General features: G+C 33.3%; 1 protein-coding gene across 1 annotated transcript; it reads right to left on the reverse strand.

The window, feature by feature from the left end:
- On the reverse strand, nt 1–20,614 carry rbm28 (RNA binding motif protein 28). Its single transcript, NM_200321.1, is given in 23 exon segments — nt 1–537; nt 761–866; nt 5,074–5,327; nt 5,414–5,488; nt 6,029–6,178; nt 8,057–8,212; nt 10,700–10,764; nt 10,855–10,990; nt 11,073–11,146; nt 11,233–11,342; nt 12,814–12,880; nt 12,976–13,163; nt 13,243–13,312; nt 13,404–13,475; nt 15,344–15,436; nt 15,537–15,612; nt 15,693–15,811; nt 15,935–15,982; nt 17,015–17,107; nt 17,199–17,274; nt 17,358–17,476; nt 17,554–17,718; nt 20,313–20,614. Coding segments are annotated over 23 exon segments (2,571 nt in total). The 5' UTR covers nt 20,431–20,614; the 3' UTR covers nt 1–396.
- Nucleotides 20,615–20,944: the final 330 nt, after the last annotated feature.

A 20,944-nucleotide genomic window follows, 5' to 3' on the forward strand; every position in this document is an offset into this window, starting at 1 on the left:
TTTTTTTTTTTTCAGAATTTATCAACAAGTACACAAGTTATTTAACAAAGGATGGCAGAAATAGACTCCTGGCATTTATAAAAGTACATCTGTTTTCAAAGATTGAGGAGAGCAGTTAAATAATGACAGCTAAGCCACATGTAGACAAAGTCCATATTGACAACAGCCGCCAACTCATCCAGTCTACAAACCTCTAACTTTGTAAGGTTTTTAAAAAAAACTGTATCTGTACTGCACCACGGGATATGAAACTTGTCATGGATTTCCAAATACAGAAGGAAACAAAGTTTCACGATATCAACAGCTTTTCCTTCAGTTTTTATAAAAACACAATGGAGCCAAAGCATTTAATTCCATCCTCTGAGAATTTTGGAAGACATTAACATGTTCCTTATCTCAGCTGCTGAACCATTTGCTCTTCTTGACTGCAGTTTTGGTGTTTGATTTGCCCATCAGTTTGTTTTTGTACTGGTTCACCAAACTGTCGAAGCGAGCGTCCTCTCTGTTCTGGAATTTTCTCTTCGCAGGTTTGCCAGGCTGAAACAAGCAGACAAAGGAAATATAAACAAAAATGTAATATATACAAAACATTATCATGCTGAGAATTGTATGAGAAGGACTATATGTTTTTCTTGTCACTGGAGATTTGGTAGGTGTGTAGACACTGTGTGTTTTTATTATATACAATCTGATTTATTTATGAACAAACTAATCGAATGCATGAATAGACAAAACTTTCATTCAACTCTTTGAGACTTACTTTCATATTCATGCTGATTTTCGAAGTGGATTTAGACATGTTCCTCTCTTTCCTGCTGGGCGTTTTCTTCAATTTTACCACAGGTTGTTTCCCTTTATCACGTTTCCTGAGGAATAGTTTGAGAATCAATGTAAATAACAGTCTATTTACATGGTGGACTTTGTAAATGGACAATCAATAGCCGCGTTTCCACTATCGCGCCTAAAGCGAGCAAGCCAAGGCCAGTGGCGTTTCCACTGTCACTTCCGGGGCCTAATCGGGCCAAAGCGGGGCTTTCTTGGGGCCAGCGGCCGGCCTTTTTCGGCCCGCCGAATACCTTGGACCAAAGAGGGCCAGCCGGGGCTTCGGGGCGGAGTGAAAGGAGAGGCGGGCACAGTTTTCCGATCGCACACGAGTACATGCGCCAAACACATAACAAATAAATAAATAAGAGAAAGAAAACATCTGGAACAAATTATAGGCTGGGGTCTTTTTTGCATATGATCGCCCTTATGTTTCTCTTTTAAATGTAAGGTTGTTGCATAAAATGATAGTTTTAATAAGTCACTTTTCTTTGCTGCATCTCTTTGATGTTTCAATAACGCATACTAATCTTTAGACCATATTAAAGACACAGCAGACAGTAAAGGATTTCCAGAGGTTTTGTCAAGTTTAATAAGTGTTTTTGCGCGTTTAGATGCCTGTGTAAGTGTGTGAGACCGAGTAAAAAAGCGCTCCATTCATAGCTCTGTTGATGCCGCGAGCGGCTTTTTTTCTTTTCTTTTTATTGTTTTAATTTATTTTGGAGATAATACACTATATGAATACAACAGAAAGACATTAAACTTCACAAATTTCATGTACGCTTTTGTAGGCTCAAAACAATAGTGTCATATCTAGATAAAATAGCCTAAGCTATATTGAAATAATTTAAAGAATTACAAATATCTGATAGGCCTATAATAAAATCACATTAAATAAATAAACCAATATAAAACTAACAAAAGCTATAGCTATAACAATTAGGTACTATATCAAACTGTTTCAAATTTATATTAAACTTTCATTTTTCAAAAGCCTCTTTGAAAAAAAGATTTTCTAAAAAATAAACACCGGAAAATGTTTTAAATAATATTTATAAAGTATTTGGATACGATGAAATTAATCAAATCATGCAAACAGAGCATTTTCGGGGTGAGTGAACGCAGAAACTAGGCGACCTTTTTTTTCTGTCTTCCAGCTGCGCAGCACTTTTTTGACGGGGAAAACGGCAAGTTCAAAATGTGTTCTGTATCCTCAAACAAGTGTGTATGTTTTTATATAACGTGGTAAAATTAAAAAAGGAAATTTAAAATACATAAAGAGCTTTATTAGTGCATAGCTGCTGAGCGCAACGAAATATAGGCAATATTTTATTACGTGCTGCTCTTATGTGCTGAAACACAGAACACTTTCCTTTACTTAAGATATAATAAGCAACATCTTTAAAAAAAGGGAATCACCTATTAAGTGTCATAAAGCCTATAGGGAAAAATAATCATGTTTCAGTTCTCTCCGGAGCATTTGGGATGAATGTTGGACAGCGTCTGTCTAGATGATGTTATAAAATACATTTTATATCGAGTTATTAACGGAGAATTTTATATATGTGGTGTTATATTATAGATGTGTGCGCTCCCTGCGCTGGGTCCCTCCGTTGGTGGCAAAACCACTGGATGCCAATAATCGGTCGGTGAGTAAATTAATATGATGAATGAAAACACACAGGCATGTGCGTATAGACATGTGTTGTACTGCTGTACAGTAACGTGTCATTTGTTTGTTTTGGTTGTCCTATTTTAATAGTTTCGTGATGATGTGATGGTGTGCTTTATCTGCATGATTCTCGCTGAAGTGGGCGGTTTGAGTGACATTCGATTCGGGGGATGTTCTGGGGGCGGGGTTTGCTGACGCGCTGCGAGCTACTAGCCCCACAGTGGAAACGCGACATGATTTCGGCCTCACTGCTCAACCTCCTGGGCGATTGGCCCGGCCTGGCCCGATATAAGCCCTGGCTCGCACTGGCCTGATAGTGGAAATGCGGCTAATGCTTCACCAGCAAGAAAACAGTTAAACTGACAATCAGCAGCACAAAGATAAAGAATGAGCCTCCTGCATTCGGCCTCTTTACTTTCTCTTTCCTTTTACTCTTTACGCTTTTACTTTCTTGGAGTAAGAAAACTCCGCTGAAGACATCCATTAGCCTACATCTTTAATTTCATTTGTTAAGCACAAAATGAATAAATGAACAATAACAAAGTGTGGTCAAAATTATTATATATATATATATATATATATATATATATATATATATATATATATATATATATATATATATATGTTATATTAGAACACACGTCCTATTCTTATGTCCCATGCGGTGATTTATACGTCTCTAAAACCTTACAGACAAATATGCATATAATAAATAATACTGCTAATAATAATAACATTATACAAATGCAAATTGTAATGAATAAACTGAAAAAAGAAACTGCCTTTATAGACCAGCACACACAAAGTAGTCCACAAAGTAGCACAAATGGATTTGCTAAAATTGCACGGGTCTGAAAATAACAATAAATCGTACTAAATATGCCTCGCACCTTATTGCGCCAGGTGTGTGATGGGGCCAATTCAGTCCCTTAAAGAAGGTTTCAAGGAACACAACCCAAGGCTTTTAAACAGTACTTATATCAAAAAAGAAAAAGATTATCTCCAGGGGTCTCATGTACAAAACCTTGCATTGAATTAATACTAAAACATTGCATTCGGACAAAGCTGTAAATGTGCGTACGCAATAAAAAATTCAGATGTATGAAACACTGCGTACATGGAATCCCACGCATAATCTCTTTGTATGTCCGAATTAACGTAAAACTGAGCGCACGTGCATGCACGCAAAAGCCCTTCCTGCCTCCTCCCCCGTATAAATATGGTAATGACTCCACTTTGGCAAAACCTAACAAAAAAAAAATTGGAAAAAGCAAGCAAGAAGTGAAACTTAATCACAGAATGTGAATTGAAGGTGCTCCTATCGGAGGTAGACTGGAGAAAAACAATGTTATTTACAAGTTTGTCCTCCGGAATAAATAACCAAAAAATATATATATATATATAGAATGGGACTTTGTTAGGGTGACATAGCAGCACCACTCCGCTCTTATCAAGGCAGCGCCACCGGCATTTCAGCTGCCCAATCGCCCGCTCTACAACTGAACAAGTGCGAGTATGAGCATCATTGTATCCGTGCTCTTAGTCAGTTTGTGGGTTGTTGAGGGGGGTTAACATCCACGTCTTTAATGGATAACCGTGGTCTCCTGATTAATTAAATAATTACGCTCAATAAAATAAAAGCTTAGCTGGAATAATATCTTTAAATATACCACTTACCAAGAGGCCACCCATCGCGCACCCCTGAATCATGGGTTCACAAAGGCCACCTTGCCACAATATTTAAGCGCATTTAAGCATCACATATTATTTGCACATTTATTGAATGGAAATGTTTCCGATTCACGTATGCAAATTCCTCTTCAGATGGCACCTTTATAGCAATGTGCGTGCAGTCAATCGCTCCGATTACATTAGGAAAACCAGCGATCGCAGCAAATTGCGCTTTAATGTTTGTTTTTCCTTCGGTTTCGACCATTGACCATGTCCTCTAACAAGGCCAACACTGCCACTGCCATAGACTAAGGGTTGTATACATTTGCAAATGCTTTTATATGTTCTAAATCACATAATTGGTAAAAAAAAAAATATTGTGACAATTAACCCATTTTATGAAATACAAAAATTAAAAGCAATGATTTTCACATGTTGGTGCGATACTTTGAAGTGTGCAATTTAACATAATTGCCTCTAGGAGTCACCAAGGGGAAATTATACAAACACACACAAGAAATACACGTACGCCAGACATGAAGTTAACGCGGACCAATGTACATTCTCACGTTAATTTCATCATTAGTAAATCCAAACGTGATTGTGAAATCTGGCGTACGCAAAGTTTTTGTGCGTACGCAGCATTGATACATGAGGCCCTAGGACATTTGATCATTTCTAACAAATTCCAGATGATTTCCATGACTGGAAAACAACCCTGATCAATGCTACCAAGCTGACCAATCACAGACCTTGCACTATACATCATCGTGATGAGTAGGGTCGGCAAAAGGGTATGTGACTGTGTGAAGGCTACTCGACATTTGTACTTGAGGCAGAACTATAAATTAGGCTTTAATGTATCAACAGTTCTGAGCTTAGTTTCTTGTGCGGTGAGTGAGTTGTACCTTATCTTCGGGCCTTTATGTGAAGGCATGTGAAGGACCTTCATCCGCTTTTTGCCATCCTTTAGTTCAACATGTTCCACCTCTGGTTTGGTTCTAAATCCAGAGAACTGGCTTCCCTGTGCCATCTCCTGTTTCCCTGCTTTAAACTTGCCCTTACTAGCATTAACATTTCCTTTCTGCAAGAGACCTTTCGTTTTTCCTTTAAGCTGCTGTGGCTGTTCTGCTTTTTGGCTTCTGTCATGTTTGAGTCCCTTCTATGAGGCAAAAAAAAGACTCAATTTATGAACATCTGAATTCAAAATGAACAAGTATTTATTTCTTAAATACATCCAAGCCTCACCTTGCTGTTTTCCAGACGAATGGCTTTAATTTTCAGCTTCCTGCCATCCTCCAATGAGAACTCCACTATAGGCCTCTGATGTCAGCGACACAGGAAATAACATCACACATTCGCATTTAAACATTTGGTCTTAGTTAATAACTAGACCCCAGCTAGCTATTGCTCAACACTAAACATTTTTTCCATTTTATATTAGGTGAAATACCCATGAGTCTTAGCCACAAATGCCATGGAACAGAGCGATTCATCTGATTTTTGAGAAGTTGAGTTAAAAACAGATAACAACACATTCCGCGGGCGACTAAGGAACTTTAGTTTGTTCATTATTGTGTCCTTTGTCCAGCTTTGAAAAACACTGAAGCACGACTGCTGTGATCCTAAAGCCCTCAATATATATATAATATTTCAATATTTATAAACCGGCAAGCTATAGTAACAAAATGGAAATAGTCTGAAAATAGCTGAAATACATCTAGGAGTTAACAAAGCTGCTTATTTATCTTTCTAGGAATATTTTAACTTGATAAAATAACAAACAGGTTATCAAATATCCCGTCTAATAGAAAAGAGTGGGCAAAAATTGGCTTGAACAAAAACAAAGTCGTGGTGGTCTACCTTTTGCGGTCCAAAGATGTCTGGGTTGTTGTTGAGGTGACGTAGGGCTTGTATAGCATGTTCGTGTTCTTGAAACTCCACAAAGCCATATCCTAGAGATTGACCCATCACCTGACCCTTAACCGGCTTCTTGTCATACATTATACGACACTGAAGACACATAAAAATAGAGAAAGAGACCGTCAGGAAATGAAAGTTATGTGATGATTTGGTTATGCTAACAAAAGATAGCATATGCAATCCTGGACCACTAAACAAAAGTTAAAGTGTCTTTTTTCAAAATTGAGATTTAAACATCAAATAAAAGCCAAATTAATAAGCTTTCATAAATTTTTACTGTATTATGATGGGGAAGGATAGAGATACAGCTATTTGAAAATCTAATATCTGAGAGTTAAAGAGTCCCTATTGTGGGTTTTTGAAAATGACCTTCGAAGCAGTGTGTAACACAAATCAAGTGTCATATCCAGAGTGCCATGTTTAAAACAATTGATTTGTTATGCAAGTAGCTTATTTAAGAAGACAGGGCAGCACGGTGGCACAGTGGGGTAGCACAATAGCTTAACAGAAAGAAGGTCGCTGGTTCGAGCCCCGGTTGAGTCAGTTGGCATTTCTGTGTGGAGTTTGCATGTTCTCCCTGTGTTGGCATGGGTTTCCTCCAGGTGTTCAAGTTCAAAAACATGTGGTATAGGTGAACTGGGCAAGCTAAAATGTCCATGGTAATTGTGTATGGGTGTTTCCCAGTGAAGGATTGCATCTGGAAGGGCACCCGCTACGTAAAACATATGCTGGATAAGTTGGAGGTTCATTTTGCTGTGGCGACCCTAAATTAATAAAGGGGCTAAGCTGAAAAGAAAATGAATGTTTATGAAACTGTAGAGTGATGCAAAAAAAATAACTTTGAATAATTTTTTAAGTAGTTTGTTAATGTTAAAAAATGTAACATTTGAATTTTTTTATACTGAATGTACTGAAAATATATTTTGTTTTGCTAAAATAAATACTTATTGTATTTGACTGCAAACTATTAATATTTATTTTATTAATATCATTATTATTTTATTATTATTATTTATTTTTTTTGCTTTAGCAGCTCTCATACAAAACCCTTTATTTTTGTGTTTTTTTCCAGGGTATTGTGGATATTTTATTAAATGGATAAACATTATTCTGTTAATACATTTATTCTATGCAAAAAGCAACCTAAAGGTGTGACTACAACCTCCAAAACATGTGCATGATCATTTATTCACATGATAATTTCAGGATCTTTTGCATTATATTTTTATTCATGAATTGCCCAGTATAATTACTTTTGTTGTTGTAAAACATTTGTGTAAAAAAATTACCTGAAGTTTAATACACCTATATGTAAAATCATATATTTCAGATAGTATAAAAAATCTATAAAAAACAACAACTGGTAAACAGTTCAAATTCTGTATTAGGAAATATGAACTCATGGGAAATAAAGCAAATAAATCAATGCATAAAGTTTTTATAAAGTATTTGATTGTTGTAGTACTTTACATACAAATCTTTACAAAAACAAACACTTTTTTGTGGCATTTTATTGAAAGATCTGGGGGCCGCTCTTCGTACCTCGGTTAAATGATCTAAGATGATTTGGCAGATCCTTTTAATCTTGATAATATATATATATATATATATATATATATTTATATATATATATATATATATATAGATAGATAGATAGAAAGATATATATACATATACATACATATATATATATATACATATATATACATATATACATTATATATATATATATATATATATATATATATATATATATATATATATATATATATATATATATATATATATAAAAACATCAAACAGACTAAACACTGTCCTCTAGTGTTAAAAGAAAAAAACTGCAACTACTAAAAACTGTAAAATCAGCCCAAACAAACACTAAGGATAGAGTGTATTAATAAAGTGTGTAAAGGATAGAGTGTATTAATAAAGTGTGTAAAGGATAAAGTGTTTGTTTGAGTGCATTACCTCAATGATGCGGACCCCTTTTCCACCAGCAGCCGAGACGCAGAGATTGAACAATTTATTTTTATCAACACTCTTGGGCAGATTGTGAACACACAGCCGTGTTTTAGACACATAGACGTTAATATCCTTTAATCTTGCCCGCTTCAGCTCTTCAAACTGAAAAAAAAACACACACACACACACACACACAGAGAAGGGGGGAAAACTGTTAACTAAAAACATAAAAAACAAAAGTCTGTAGCCCCCTTTACACCTGGCATGTTCATACAATAAAAAGACCAAATAAAAATTGGTAGCTTTTTATAAATCAGTCAAGGTGAGAACGCTTCCATGAAGCAATGAGCTTAATCTTATTTTAAAATATAACTTTAGCACAATCTTTATAAATATCTAAATTACTTATTTTTCAATAGGAATCAAAATCATATCTGCTCAGAATTAATAATTCAATCTATTACACAGACACAACCGAAGACACCATGCCAGGTTTAAAGTGAGTTTTTATTTACTTTTAATTCACTCTAAATGTAGTATTGATATCAGTGCATTTAAATCAGTGTCACTGTTGACAACTGAAATCTGCAAATTTACTTTAACAACTTATATTACAAATATACTATTACAACTTATAAAACTTAAAGAGCATCTATGATGAAAATCAACGTTTGTAAAGCTGTTTGTACAGAAGGTATATATTGGAGTGAAATAAACCCAACAAGTCTTTTTTAAATTTCCTGACATTGAAATAGGATTCAAATCCCAGTGATTTTGAGGTGCCATCTTTCTATATTAACATGTACAATTGTCCACAGAACATTCTTTGCATAGAAACTGAGATTAAAAATATCTGTTCCAACTCAATTTTTGAGTTGAGTCAAACTTTAAAACTTTTTAAACAGAGCATGTTTGTAATAAAGACAGTAAAATCTCTATGTAACTCTTATTCGCTATAATCACCATGGCTGCAAAGTAGGGCTGTGCAATTTGGGGAAAATTTCTAATTGTGATATTGCAATTTCGATTTGATTTGCGATTTAAATATGTAGTCAAGCTTCAGCTCAATAATCTGTATCTTAGATTCTTACTGCTAAAATGCAGTGAGAGCAAGTTAAAAAAGGAACAGAAAAGATATTAATTTACTTAAACATTTATTTAAATTTGTTTCTAAATATTCAGAAATGAAACACTCATTTTTCTCTAAAGCAAACAGTAGTGAGTTTTAGTGTTAGTTATCTCCTGGTGCCCTCGTGATGTTTTTCATATGGTGTAACAGTTGCAAACAACTCTGAAATTGTACTTTGCTGTTGCTAGCTACTAGATTGAGCGTCACTGCCAATACTTTTAGTTGACTTTTTAGCAAGACACTCCTCATATATTCCGCCTGTGCTGTTTTTTTTTTTAGGTGCTGGCTGTTGTATTTCCTCGTGCTGTGGCAACAGTTCTGCGACAGCTCTTACAAATGACCTGTTTTTGTTCGGTGTCTGTGACTTTGAAACTTAATATTCCAATATTATGACATGCTGTTTTTCTTTGATATGAATTCATTTAATAATGCTTCTGAAGCGGCAGACGCCATCATTCATCTTGTCCGTGCTTTCCTGCTTGTTTTATTGTGGGGTTTTTGCATAGTTCGGATGAGCAATTCTGATTGGGCAGAACGAAAGTGTGCTCACTCAATTGGCTAGCAAGTCTGTCACACATTTGCTCTGGGTGGGGAAAAAAAAAAAAAAAAAAAAAAAAAAAAATATATATATATATATATATATATATATATATACACACACACACACACACACACACACACACACACACACACACACATACATACATACATACATACATATACATATACACATATATATATATATATATATATATATATATATATTTTTTTTTTTTTTCCCCACCCAGAGCAAATGTGTGACAGACTTGCTAGCCAATTAAGTGAGCACACTTTTGTATATATATATACACATTTAATATTGGAGCCTTTTCTGATTAGTTAATCGCAACGTTGAAATCGCGATTGACATTCTATAAATCGCAAATCCCTATTGCATAGTGTCAGTAAACGTGCATATGTGTATGTGTGTACTGCAAACGCAATTTGTGTGTGACTCATCATTTCAGTAATGCTTGAATAAACTCCACCACAATTACATGAAATAAACTTATTTGGAATTTTTGACTAATGAGCTGTATTTCAGCTTCATCCGTGTCAGTCTCTGTTACTGACTGCTGTTTATATGATGTAACAGTAGAAGCAGATACGCAAGTGGGAGCAGTGTGCGGGGAGAAGCATCTCATTTGCATATGAAGCCACAGGCTGAAAAATACAGCTAAACTGTACTCGGACACCAAAATGGGCAGATTCTGGAGGCTATAATAAATAATCTGATCGGTATTATGAGCTGAAACTTTACGGACACATTCTGGAGAAACCAAAGACATGTTTTACATCTTGTAAAAAGGGTAAAATAGGTGCCCTTAAAAAAATAATAATAAAATAAAAATTCACAATTAAATCTGAACTCATACAATAAAAGCTAATTCAAAATATATTAAAAACTAAACTATAATACTATGTGAATAATTGCAGTATAGTGTAAATAACGTGATAAAAACAAAATTGTTTGTACTAACTCTTGTCCTTTTTGCAATGTCAGCTTCTGAAATTCCCTCTGCAGCCTTGGTTCCGGCACGGATCACTGGATGGATTGAAGAGTTAACAGGTTTAATCTTCTCTATTATTGGCTAATTCTGTAATTGTTCGATGTTTAGTAATTGGCTTTACTCACAGCCCTCTCTGGCCAGGTAAAGGTTTCTAGAGCCGGTGTGAGTTTTCACTTTCTTGTCCTTAAATTTGGCAGCATCGTCTCTGTTTATAGCCATCAAAATGTTCAATCTCCTGCCGTCCAACTTAATGCCACTGAACTGAAATAAACATAAGAGTCAGCACAAAGATTCAGTTTACTAGTAATGATAAAAATTTAGATAAAAAGGAGGATTGTATAACCTCTTTTTCATCTAGAGCAGCAGCGATACATTTCTCTGCAGCTTCTTTACTTTTGAACTGAGCAAAAGCACAACCTATACAGAGACAGATGTGGAAAGAGAGAATTATTATGTTGAATGAACTTCACATGCAGGCTGGTGTTTTTGGTTATTGAAAATACCTTTTGAAACTCCCGTGTCAGGGTTCATCACCACACGGACATAACTAAGCTCGCCAAACTGCAGCAAAACCTCCTCCAAACCCTCTTCTTCAGAGTCAAATGACAGGTTTCTGACAGAAGCCATAAAGAAATGTGAATTAAAGTACACATGAAATCAAGATGAACCATATTGATTTTTTAGCTCACATTACTAGTTTTGTGGTGAACAATTCATCTGTTCACGTCATTAAGAAAAACTAAATAGTTTGTCCTTGTAATCTAAAATTGAAATCTGAAAATGCAAGCCTTGTTTGTTTTCAGTTAAATCCTGATTATGGGTGCACTCACACTATGCTATCCAAACCATGCCCAGGCGCGTTTCCCAGTTCGTTTGACAAGTGTAAATACTTCGAATCGGGCACAGGCACAGTTAAGTTGGCCGATCCTGTTAAGGTTGAAAGATTTGTGCCAGAGTGAGGTATGCTTGTAGTGTGTGCAAAGCACACCTGAGCCCGAAACTGAAGACGCAACATCAATTTTAAGGGACCGTTTCATATGGATTTTGACTTGTGGGGGAAACCGGAGTACAGGGAGAAAACCCAACCAGACACGGGGAGAACATGCAAACTTCACACAGAAATGCCTACTGATCCAGTGACCTTCTTGCTGTGAGGCAACAGCGCTACCCACTGCGCCACCAGTAATGAATTTGTAATCACTTTTTTTTCCAAAGTAATTTTAAAACACATTTTAACTGATCTGAAGTCAAAACTAGATTTACAGAAGTAATATAGAAAATATTTCCTCTGATCCATACATATAAAAATGTAAACCGTCTATTAAATCGATTTTTAGTAAGACATTTCATTTTTTGTTTTTTAACATGTGTTTAGATATCCAAGTAAAATAAACCTAATTCATACAATTTATCCAGAGTTATCTTTTAAAAACAGCCTTCCATTATCAGCGTGCAATGGAGGAGGAGAGTGGTTAAGAATATTGTGGCTGAGTCTGTCAAACTGATGAGGGAAAAGAGAAGGACCGCGACTCCAAATGTGGAAGAAACTGCTCAGAATTTGATTGAAAATGATCAAAACAAAAATAAAAGATTCAACTACAAATAACAATGGGCACTAGTAAAATAAACACTGTAAACAAAAATATAAATTTAAACAAATAAGTAATCAAAAAATTTAAAGAATAAGAATAAAAAGACACAGCAAACTAAACGAAACTAACAAAACAAATAAAATATTTGATTAAAATGAAAAATGTATATCATACTTAACTTTGCACAAGTTAACTATATTTCAAATAATATTTAAGACCCATTTAAAAATAGAAATTTTTTGACAGTAAAAATCTAATCATCATTAAACAAGAAACTATACAGACTACTTTAACATTTTAGGAGGGGGATCCCTCACATACGATTTATCATCTGTGGGTCTGCATCTAAACGAATAGCCTGGTTTGCATCATTTATAAATGGAATTATAACATATGACAACAAAGCAACTCATCTGTTTCTTGGTCTCAACAATGCAGTTTTGACACAGTGCAGTTTTTTTTTTTTGAGAAAAATAAGTATATGATTTTCACCTGATGAAGATGGTTCTTCCTTCATTCACATCAGAAGGAAGAGGGTTTCTCTTCTTCTTTGAAGGTGCTGAGGAAAGTTATTAACAGAGTCACAATGTTAAAGACACTCTACAAGCATAATATGATTTGTAAATGGTGTCTATTTATAAATAAATAAGTCACTTTTTCCTTCACTGTCATCATCATCATCATCATCATCGTCGTCATCATCGTCCTCATCATCTGACTGTTGAGATTCATTTTCTGCATCATCCATTTCACTGCCACTGGAATCATCATCATCATCATCATCATCATCATCATCATCATCATCTTCATCCTCTGACGAGTCACTTTTCTTGGATATGGACCTAATCACAAGACAGACATTGTTAAATTTGAGGAATCAACACCTTCAAACTCATCATCTGCTGCACTTCCTGTACCTACTTTTTCTTTGCGTCTTTATTTTCATCAGCTTCTTCAACTTTTCCAGTCACATTCTCTTCTTTGATATTTCCTGCAAGATATCCAGACACACTTCTGAATAAATGCTGTTTAAACACTTCTTACAAGAATAAATATGCAGTCTGAGTAAAATTTCAAATCACCAGCTGCTGAAGCTGATTGGGTGGCGAGATACTTGTCTTTCGCTATTGCCCAGTCCACCGCCACCTGTCTGTCTGAGAGAGAAGCAGCAAGATTTTATTAGTGACAAAAAACTAAACTGTCCAAATATACTACTGGGTGAAAGTTTGAAGACTTCGTTTGAAGTTTTAAATTACAGTAAACAGCACTATTTTGAAAAACATAATAATAAAATACGAGAAAATATATATAATATATAATAAAATATATTATAAAATATATAATAAAATATATATATACACACACACACACACACATATACACACATATATATACACACATACATATATATATATATATATATATATATATATATATATATATATATATATATATACACGTATTATACTTTATAATATACTTTATTTAATTACATTCATTCATATGACGTCTTCGATGTCATGAAATCCTTATTAGTATATACAGGAATCAGAGAGTAAAATTCAATACCTTTTAACACTTTTTAAGACTCTTTCCATACATTTGTAAGACCTTAAAACCACTGTAGGTTTCAACAGGAGACACTGGTGAAATTTTAACAGTATATTTACTAAATATTTATGTAAGAAACTAATCCAAAACTAAAACATTCAAATACTGAATGAAAATCTTTTAAATCTAGCTAATTCAGCAGGTTGGCATCTATAGAACTGCAGAAACAATTGTGTTGCCTTGAATACTGCAGTAAGCAAAGCAGCGTGATGTCAAATCTAGCAGGATTTTATTGATTTCATAAACTACACAGCATCCAGTTATTCGCAGATTTAATTCAGGCAAACTTTATCATACAACCAATTTAATACCTTGCAAAAGAGCATTTAAGACTTTTAATACTTTAAAGTAAAATCAAATAAACATCATTCTATTGAACTCTCTATTTATGAAAATATCCTAATAAAAAAATGCAAGAGTTGCCTCTAAAAAAAGACAACAAAAGCAATTGAAGATATAAACAAACAAAAATTAATAAATAATACAAATAAGATGTGTTATTAACAAGAGAGCAGCTAAAATATAGAGCAGCTCAAATCATTGACAAACTACAAAGTTGTACAGTTAAAGTTAGAATTATAAGCCCCTCAGAATTATTAGAGCGCTTGTTTATTTTTCCCCAATTTCTGTTTTATGGAATGAAGATTTTTTTAACACATTTCTAAACATTTTAGTTTAAATAACTCATTTCTAATAACTGATTTATTTTATCTTTGCCATGATGACAGTAAATAATATTTTACTAGATCTTTTTCAAGACACTTCTATACAGCTTAAAGTGACATTTAAAGGTTTAACTAGCTTAATAAGGTGAACTAGGCAGGTTAAAGTAATTAGGCAAGTTTTTGTATAACAATGGTTCTGTAGACTATCGAGAAAAAAATAGCTTAAAGAGGCAAATAATTCTGTCCCTAAAATGGTGTTTAAAAAATATAAAACTGCTTTCATTCTAGTCGAAATAAAACAAATAAGACTTTTTCCCAGAAGAAAAAATATTTTCAGACCTACTGGGAAAATTTCCTTTCTCTGTTAAACAATATTTGAGAAATAATTAAAAAAAGAAGAAAAAAAAATCAAAGGGGGCTAATAATTCTGACTATATATTTAGCCCCCCTTTATTTATTTACTTATTTTTTTATATTTCCCAAATTATGTTATGCGTCTATTAAACAGTAATTAGGGAAAAAATAAACATGAGGTTAATAATTCAGGGGGTCTAATAATTATGACTTTAACTGTATACATATATTTTGATTTTTTTTTTTTTTTTAAGAAAAATTAGTTTTTTATAAAGGGTGCTTTTTCTCTTTTATTTAGCATTTAAATTTTGGTGGACATTGAATTATTTAAGGTCACCCAGTGGCCCTGATGTGGAGAAACTCTCCAAAAGTGTGTTTTATAGACAACTTACCTTTAATCTTCTTTCCGTTCATCGCAGTCAGTGCTTTTCCAGCTTCTGGCATGCGCTTGAACAGCACAAATGCAAAGCCTCTTTTCTTCCCATCTGCACAGACATAATGATAGAAACTAACCAAGATGGTAGACTGTATGAAAAACTGAAGACATGCTTTTAAACAGTCGCATATACTTGGTCAAACTTTTACCTGGTTTTAGGGGAATCTTGGCCTCCAGCACTGTTCCAAACTCAGAGAAGATCTGTTTCAGATCATCTTCTTCACACTAAACATAAACCACATAAATCAATTTAACATGCTGAAAGTCAAAACTCTGCATTGTTCCTTTATATTTAGTCGATTTACCTTAAAGCTGAGATTTCTGATGATCAGCCGAGATTTCAATTTGATCTTTCTTATGCCTTTAAACTTTTCAGTACTGGTGGTTTCTTCTGCTTTGTGAGGTTCCTCTGTATCTTCTGGATCTGCAAGACATTTTCAGACACATTTCAAAATTGTGAAGAAAACCTATACGGCAGATGGAATTTCAACATTACCTACAAATAGCAAAAGTTAAAAATGAGATCTCAAATGAGAATTCAAATTACCTGCTGATTCGGTGTTTGATGTAGTCCAGTCCACTTCCACCGGTCTGTCTGGGATAGAGAAACAAACATTTCAGCAAAAGTAGCAAATACACTACTGGATCCAAAGTCTATAATAACTGCAATAAAGATTCTGCAAACCGAGGCTTCATTCAAAATTGTGAAATATTATTATTACTTATTATAATTATTAATTGAGAAGAGCTGTTCTCTATCTGTCTGTCTGTCTGTCTATCTATAACACATTTTTGCAGCATTTACTTGTGTCAAGAGATACTCCAGATATCATTCTAATATAGAATATAAAATATATATTTAATATATATTTTAATATATATTTCAAATATCAAACATTCAATAATAAAATGAGTTTCCACTAAATTGAGTAAATTAATAACAATTAGTATAATAGAGCAAAATACTAACTGATAATAATAATATTGATAATAATTCATGTAAAATATGTAAAATATTTAAAATATAAGGAAAATGTAAAATATATGATATTAAATAAATAAATGAAAAATATAATAACAGAGCACCAAAAACTGATAATAATATTTATAATAAATAATAATATTAAAAAGAAAAATATATATATTTTTCAAATATCAAATATTGATTCATAAAATGTGTTTCCACTAAATTATTAAGAAACAAAAACAACAGAATATAAAATAAATATTACAAATAAAAAACACTATTAATAAAAGAGCAGCAATAATTATTTTAAATAAACAATAAATAAAAATTATAATAACCGAGCACCGACAATAAATGATATAATAATCTTAATAATAATAATAATAAAAATATATATATATAAATTAGGAATAAAACACAACGTTAAACTGATTTCTGATGGATAATTACTAGGATGTAGTGATTCCAGATGTTTCAAGAACTGTTGTTTTACTCACTCACTCAAAACCCGCAGCAAAAAAAGATACAAGTTGAAAAAAAAAAAATTTCCCCTTCAAAACTAATGTAGTTATTTTTTTAAAGCATAGACAATATGTTAAATCATGTGAATAAATGTCACCTAGTGGCTCTGATGTTGCAAAAGTGTTAAAGACAACTCACCTCTAATTGCCTTTCTGTTCATCGCTGCCCGAGCTTTTTCAGCTTCAGACACGCACTTAAACTGCACAAATGCAAAACCTTTTTTCTTCCCATCTGCACAGACAAAATTAGAACAAACCAATGTGGAAGACTGTTTAAAAGAAGAAGAAATGCTTTAGACACTTCTTTTTGGTCAAACTTTTACCTGGTTTTAAGGGAATCCTTGTCTCAAGCACTGTTCCAAACTTAGAGAAGATCTGCTTCAGCTCATCATCTTCACACTGAACATAAACCACAAGTCAATTTCAGTCAATGTTGAAAGTCAAAACTAAGCATTGTTCCTTTATATTATGTATAACATCACCTTAAAACTTAGATTTCTGATGATCAGCCAACCGTTTTCTTTTTTCTTCGTTGGGCTTGGAATCTTTTCAGTGTTTTTTGTCTCTCCTGATTTCTGAGATTCCTCCGTATCTCCTGAATCTGTGAAACATGTTCAGTATTCTTTCAAACCAAAAACAACAACAGCTCAGGATTAACAAAGTAACAAAATAAAAAACCTTTATTAGTTTTGGCATTTTTTTTCCTTTTCTTATCATCAAGTTTTTTCTTGGCCACAGTTACGAATATCTTCTGGTCATCATACAATTTGACTTCTTTTAATGCCCGCTGTGCATCATCTTCCATGGAGAACGTCACATATCCAAAGCCACGGCATTTTTTCTCTGCAAACAACAAAACAGCACATGTTGACTTTTTTATTAAATCAATAGACAACTCGGTGTAATATATTCAATCAAATTACATCTGTGACTATTTTTTCCTTGAGGCTGAATCGTCAAAACAAAAGTATTTGAAGAGTTTAAATGCAAAAACCTCTAAACGCCATCTGAAATTTTCCTCTAAAATAAGCATTTTTATCAGTCTCCTGTGTGTATGTTTAGTAATATCATCATTCTTTTATGGCAAAGAATAAGTAATTTTCCTGTTCTTTAAAGTGAAATATCTTAACATGAACAAAAGAGGTTGAGAAAATTTGTAATTTTTTTATGGAAATTTCAGAAGGCACTTAGAAGTTTTTGCATCTGAACTCTTCATTTGATAAACATTAGTAGGGCTGCATCGATATTGCAATGTGCACATCTGGAATAATCACACATCAGGATATGCAATGTTTAGTCTCAATCTGAATCAATTATTAGTGTTCAGTGCCCACAAATAATTTAATCGCCGCCAAAATAAAATAATGCTTTGTGGAAATTTTTCCAGTCAGGCTTACTGTGCAAGACTCAGTGAGACATGGACATAAGCAGCTACTTTTAAAAAAAAAGTGTCAGTCACTTAAAGTCAAGTTTGCTACAAGTCCACCATATTAGTAACCATGGATCTGCAATTAATAAATAATTTTTTTCCAATATTGTCCTCCACATTGATTGTGAAAAAAACAACAATCGAGATAAAATAGTTGTGTCATATGCCTTTCCAGAAGTCTGCATACATTCCTTGAACCTTGTCAAAGTAAAATCATATAAAATTACTTTTGCACCATAAGACAAGCTTGATTTAATATTGTATTTATCACTTATTGTATTTATTTATTTATTTATTTATTTATGTTTTTTAGCGCAAAATAGCACTGTGCTGTTCTGTTTGCACTTTTAGAGATAGAGATAAAGTTGGTTTTATATTCGCACATTCGTTCATTTAGAAGTCTATATTGTTTACCATGTTACTTTGAATATTCGATCGGAATTAGCATGCAAGTGTGGCTTGAAAACAACATTAACCCTGTTTATTTGACTGTGAACAATGTTGTACTTTGATAGTCATTGGCTGCAAATATGATTTTGCTATTAAGAGTGTGTAAATAATACTTTTATGAAATTATATTATTAAGGGGAAAGTCCAAATGTGCAATTATAAAACCAACTTTACCTCTATCTTTTAGAGAAGGGAAAGAGCATGGACATGTAAAGTCATCTTTTAGCTTAAAGCGCATAAACAGAAACATTATACTTGCAAAAATGTGTTCAGATACGGTGGTAAGTGATTATGCACAAATCAGCCTGAGTAAATGGAAGTCTTTATTAAACTACCTTTTTGTCAGACATTCATTTAGCTTTACATTTTAAATGTGAAGCTACATTTAAATTTGAAAACTGTGGGGGAGCTGGTATGAAATTAGGTCCCCACCACTATCAAAAGCAAATCTACATCCCCTTGGTCTGAATTACAGTAGACCAGAAGCTGCAGAATTGTATTTATTTATACTATATTTATAAACATTTTATAGGCACCAGCCACTGGCAAATAATTTTACTTGTTTTATGGGAAAAAACTCTTAGTTATTCTTATTAAGATAGTTAAAAACAATATTTTACTTGATATAAGAATTTTAATATGTTTGAACTAGAAACAAATACTGTTAGACTCACCAGAAAACTGTCTAATAGAGCTATTCAAATTATCTTTTGAAACTGTATTCATATTGCAATATTTAATCACAGAAAATAAAATATCGCAATATCATGCAGCCCTAAACATTAGAGTTAAAACATTTGGTGTCAGTCATTTTTATATTTTGTAAAATATGTTTCAAATATTGCTGCACCAGATTTGAAACCGAAGACCAAGGTAATGATGGTGAAAGTTCTGTTTAGCCTCAAAATAATTTACTACAGTTTAAAAATATATTAAAATAGAAAACAACATGGTTTGTTTGTGTGTGTTAAGTTTAACTTAATTAACTAAATTAAGTTTAACTAAATTAACTTTCTGTTATTAGTTTTGGTTCCTTTATTTGATTATTATGGAATAATGTTAATTACTGTATATAATGTATACATGTTTGACAATTAAAACTATAGAAAAAGTACACATATATTTCCAATTCTAGTACTGTTTTAACATTAAATGTTTTCTGATATTTGATTTTTTTTTACATTAAAAGATTATTGTTTTTATTATTCGAGGGTTTCTTGTTCAAGCACACACACACACCTGTGTATGCCACAAAAACTTGACATTTATTGTTTAAATGATTATACTTTATATATTAATATTTTATTGTATATCGTCTTAATAAATACATGTACACATGTAAAATTGTTTGTCATTGGGTATTTCTGCATATGACTTCCCCAACAGGTTACAAATATGACATATTTGATGCATGTAATATAAATATGACAAATCAAACACATTTTCACAAACTCTTGTGTAAAATACATGCGGATTGGTTCATTAGATGGGTCCACATAAGAAAATTCAAGACATCAATCTCCTGCTAAATTTAGACATATATTTAACTAAATCTTACCTTTATCACAGACTACGAAGCAATTCTTGAGTGGTCCTATTTCAGAGAATATTTCTGCCAGATGCTCATTGCTGGCGGTTTCAGGTAATCTCCTGACAAATAAAGTCACCGCAGGCATTTTCACGGCGAGTTCAGCCCGACTGTTCTTCACAGCCTGCGATAGTCTCTAAAACAACCCGCTTGATTCCTGATTATGGTAGATATTGTTAAATATAAGCGCGTGGTTGTAGGATTGTAAACAGTGCAGTTGTAATAAGGCACGTTCTCTCACATGTTTCTGCTGTAGAGGAAGTTGTCAAGACGGAGATTCCTCGGTTGTGTTGAATATTAGTGCGGCTCTGCACTGCGAGAAACAGCACTGACACCTGCAGGACTGGAGAGAAGGTTTGTAGGTAACAGAGCTACTACGAAAGCTCAATGAAAAAGTTCAAAATAACCGTCATTATTGACGATATAACGTGACTGTTGTTTTGTGTTGTAATCTGTCAGTATTAGTCAGCTGAAGTCGGTAACCAGACCCATGGAGGACTAATCCGTTTAATAACTATTAAGTTGAAGAGTCGGTAAGTAAGAAACGGTGGAAATAAAAATTAGTTTTGTGATAGTTTTGTGCTGGTTAAAATATTAACGTT

This window comes from Danio rerio, chromosome 18, assembly GCF_049306965.1.
Source record: "Danio rerio strain Tuebingen ecotype United States chromosome 18, GRCz12tu, whole genome shotgun sequence".
Lineage (NCBI taxonomy): Eukaryota > Metazoa > Chordata > Actinopteri > Cypriniformes > Danionidae > Danio > Danio rerio.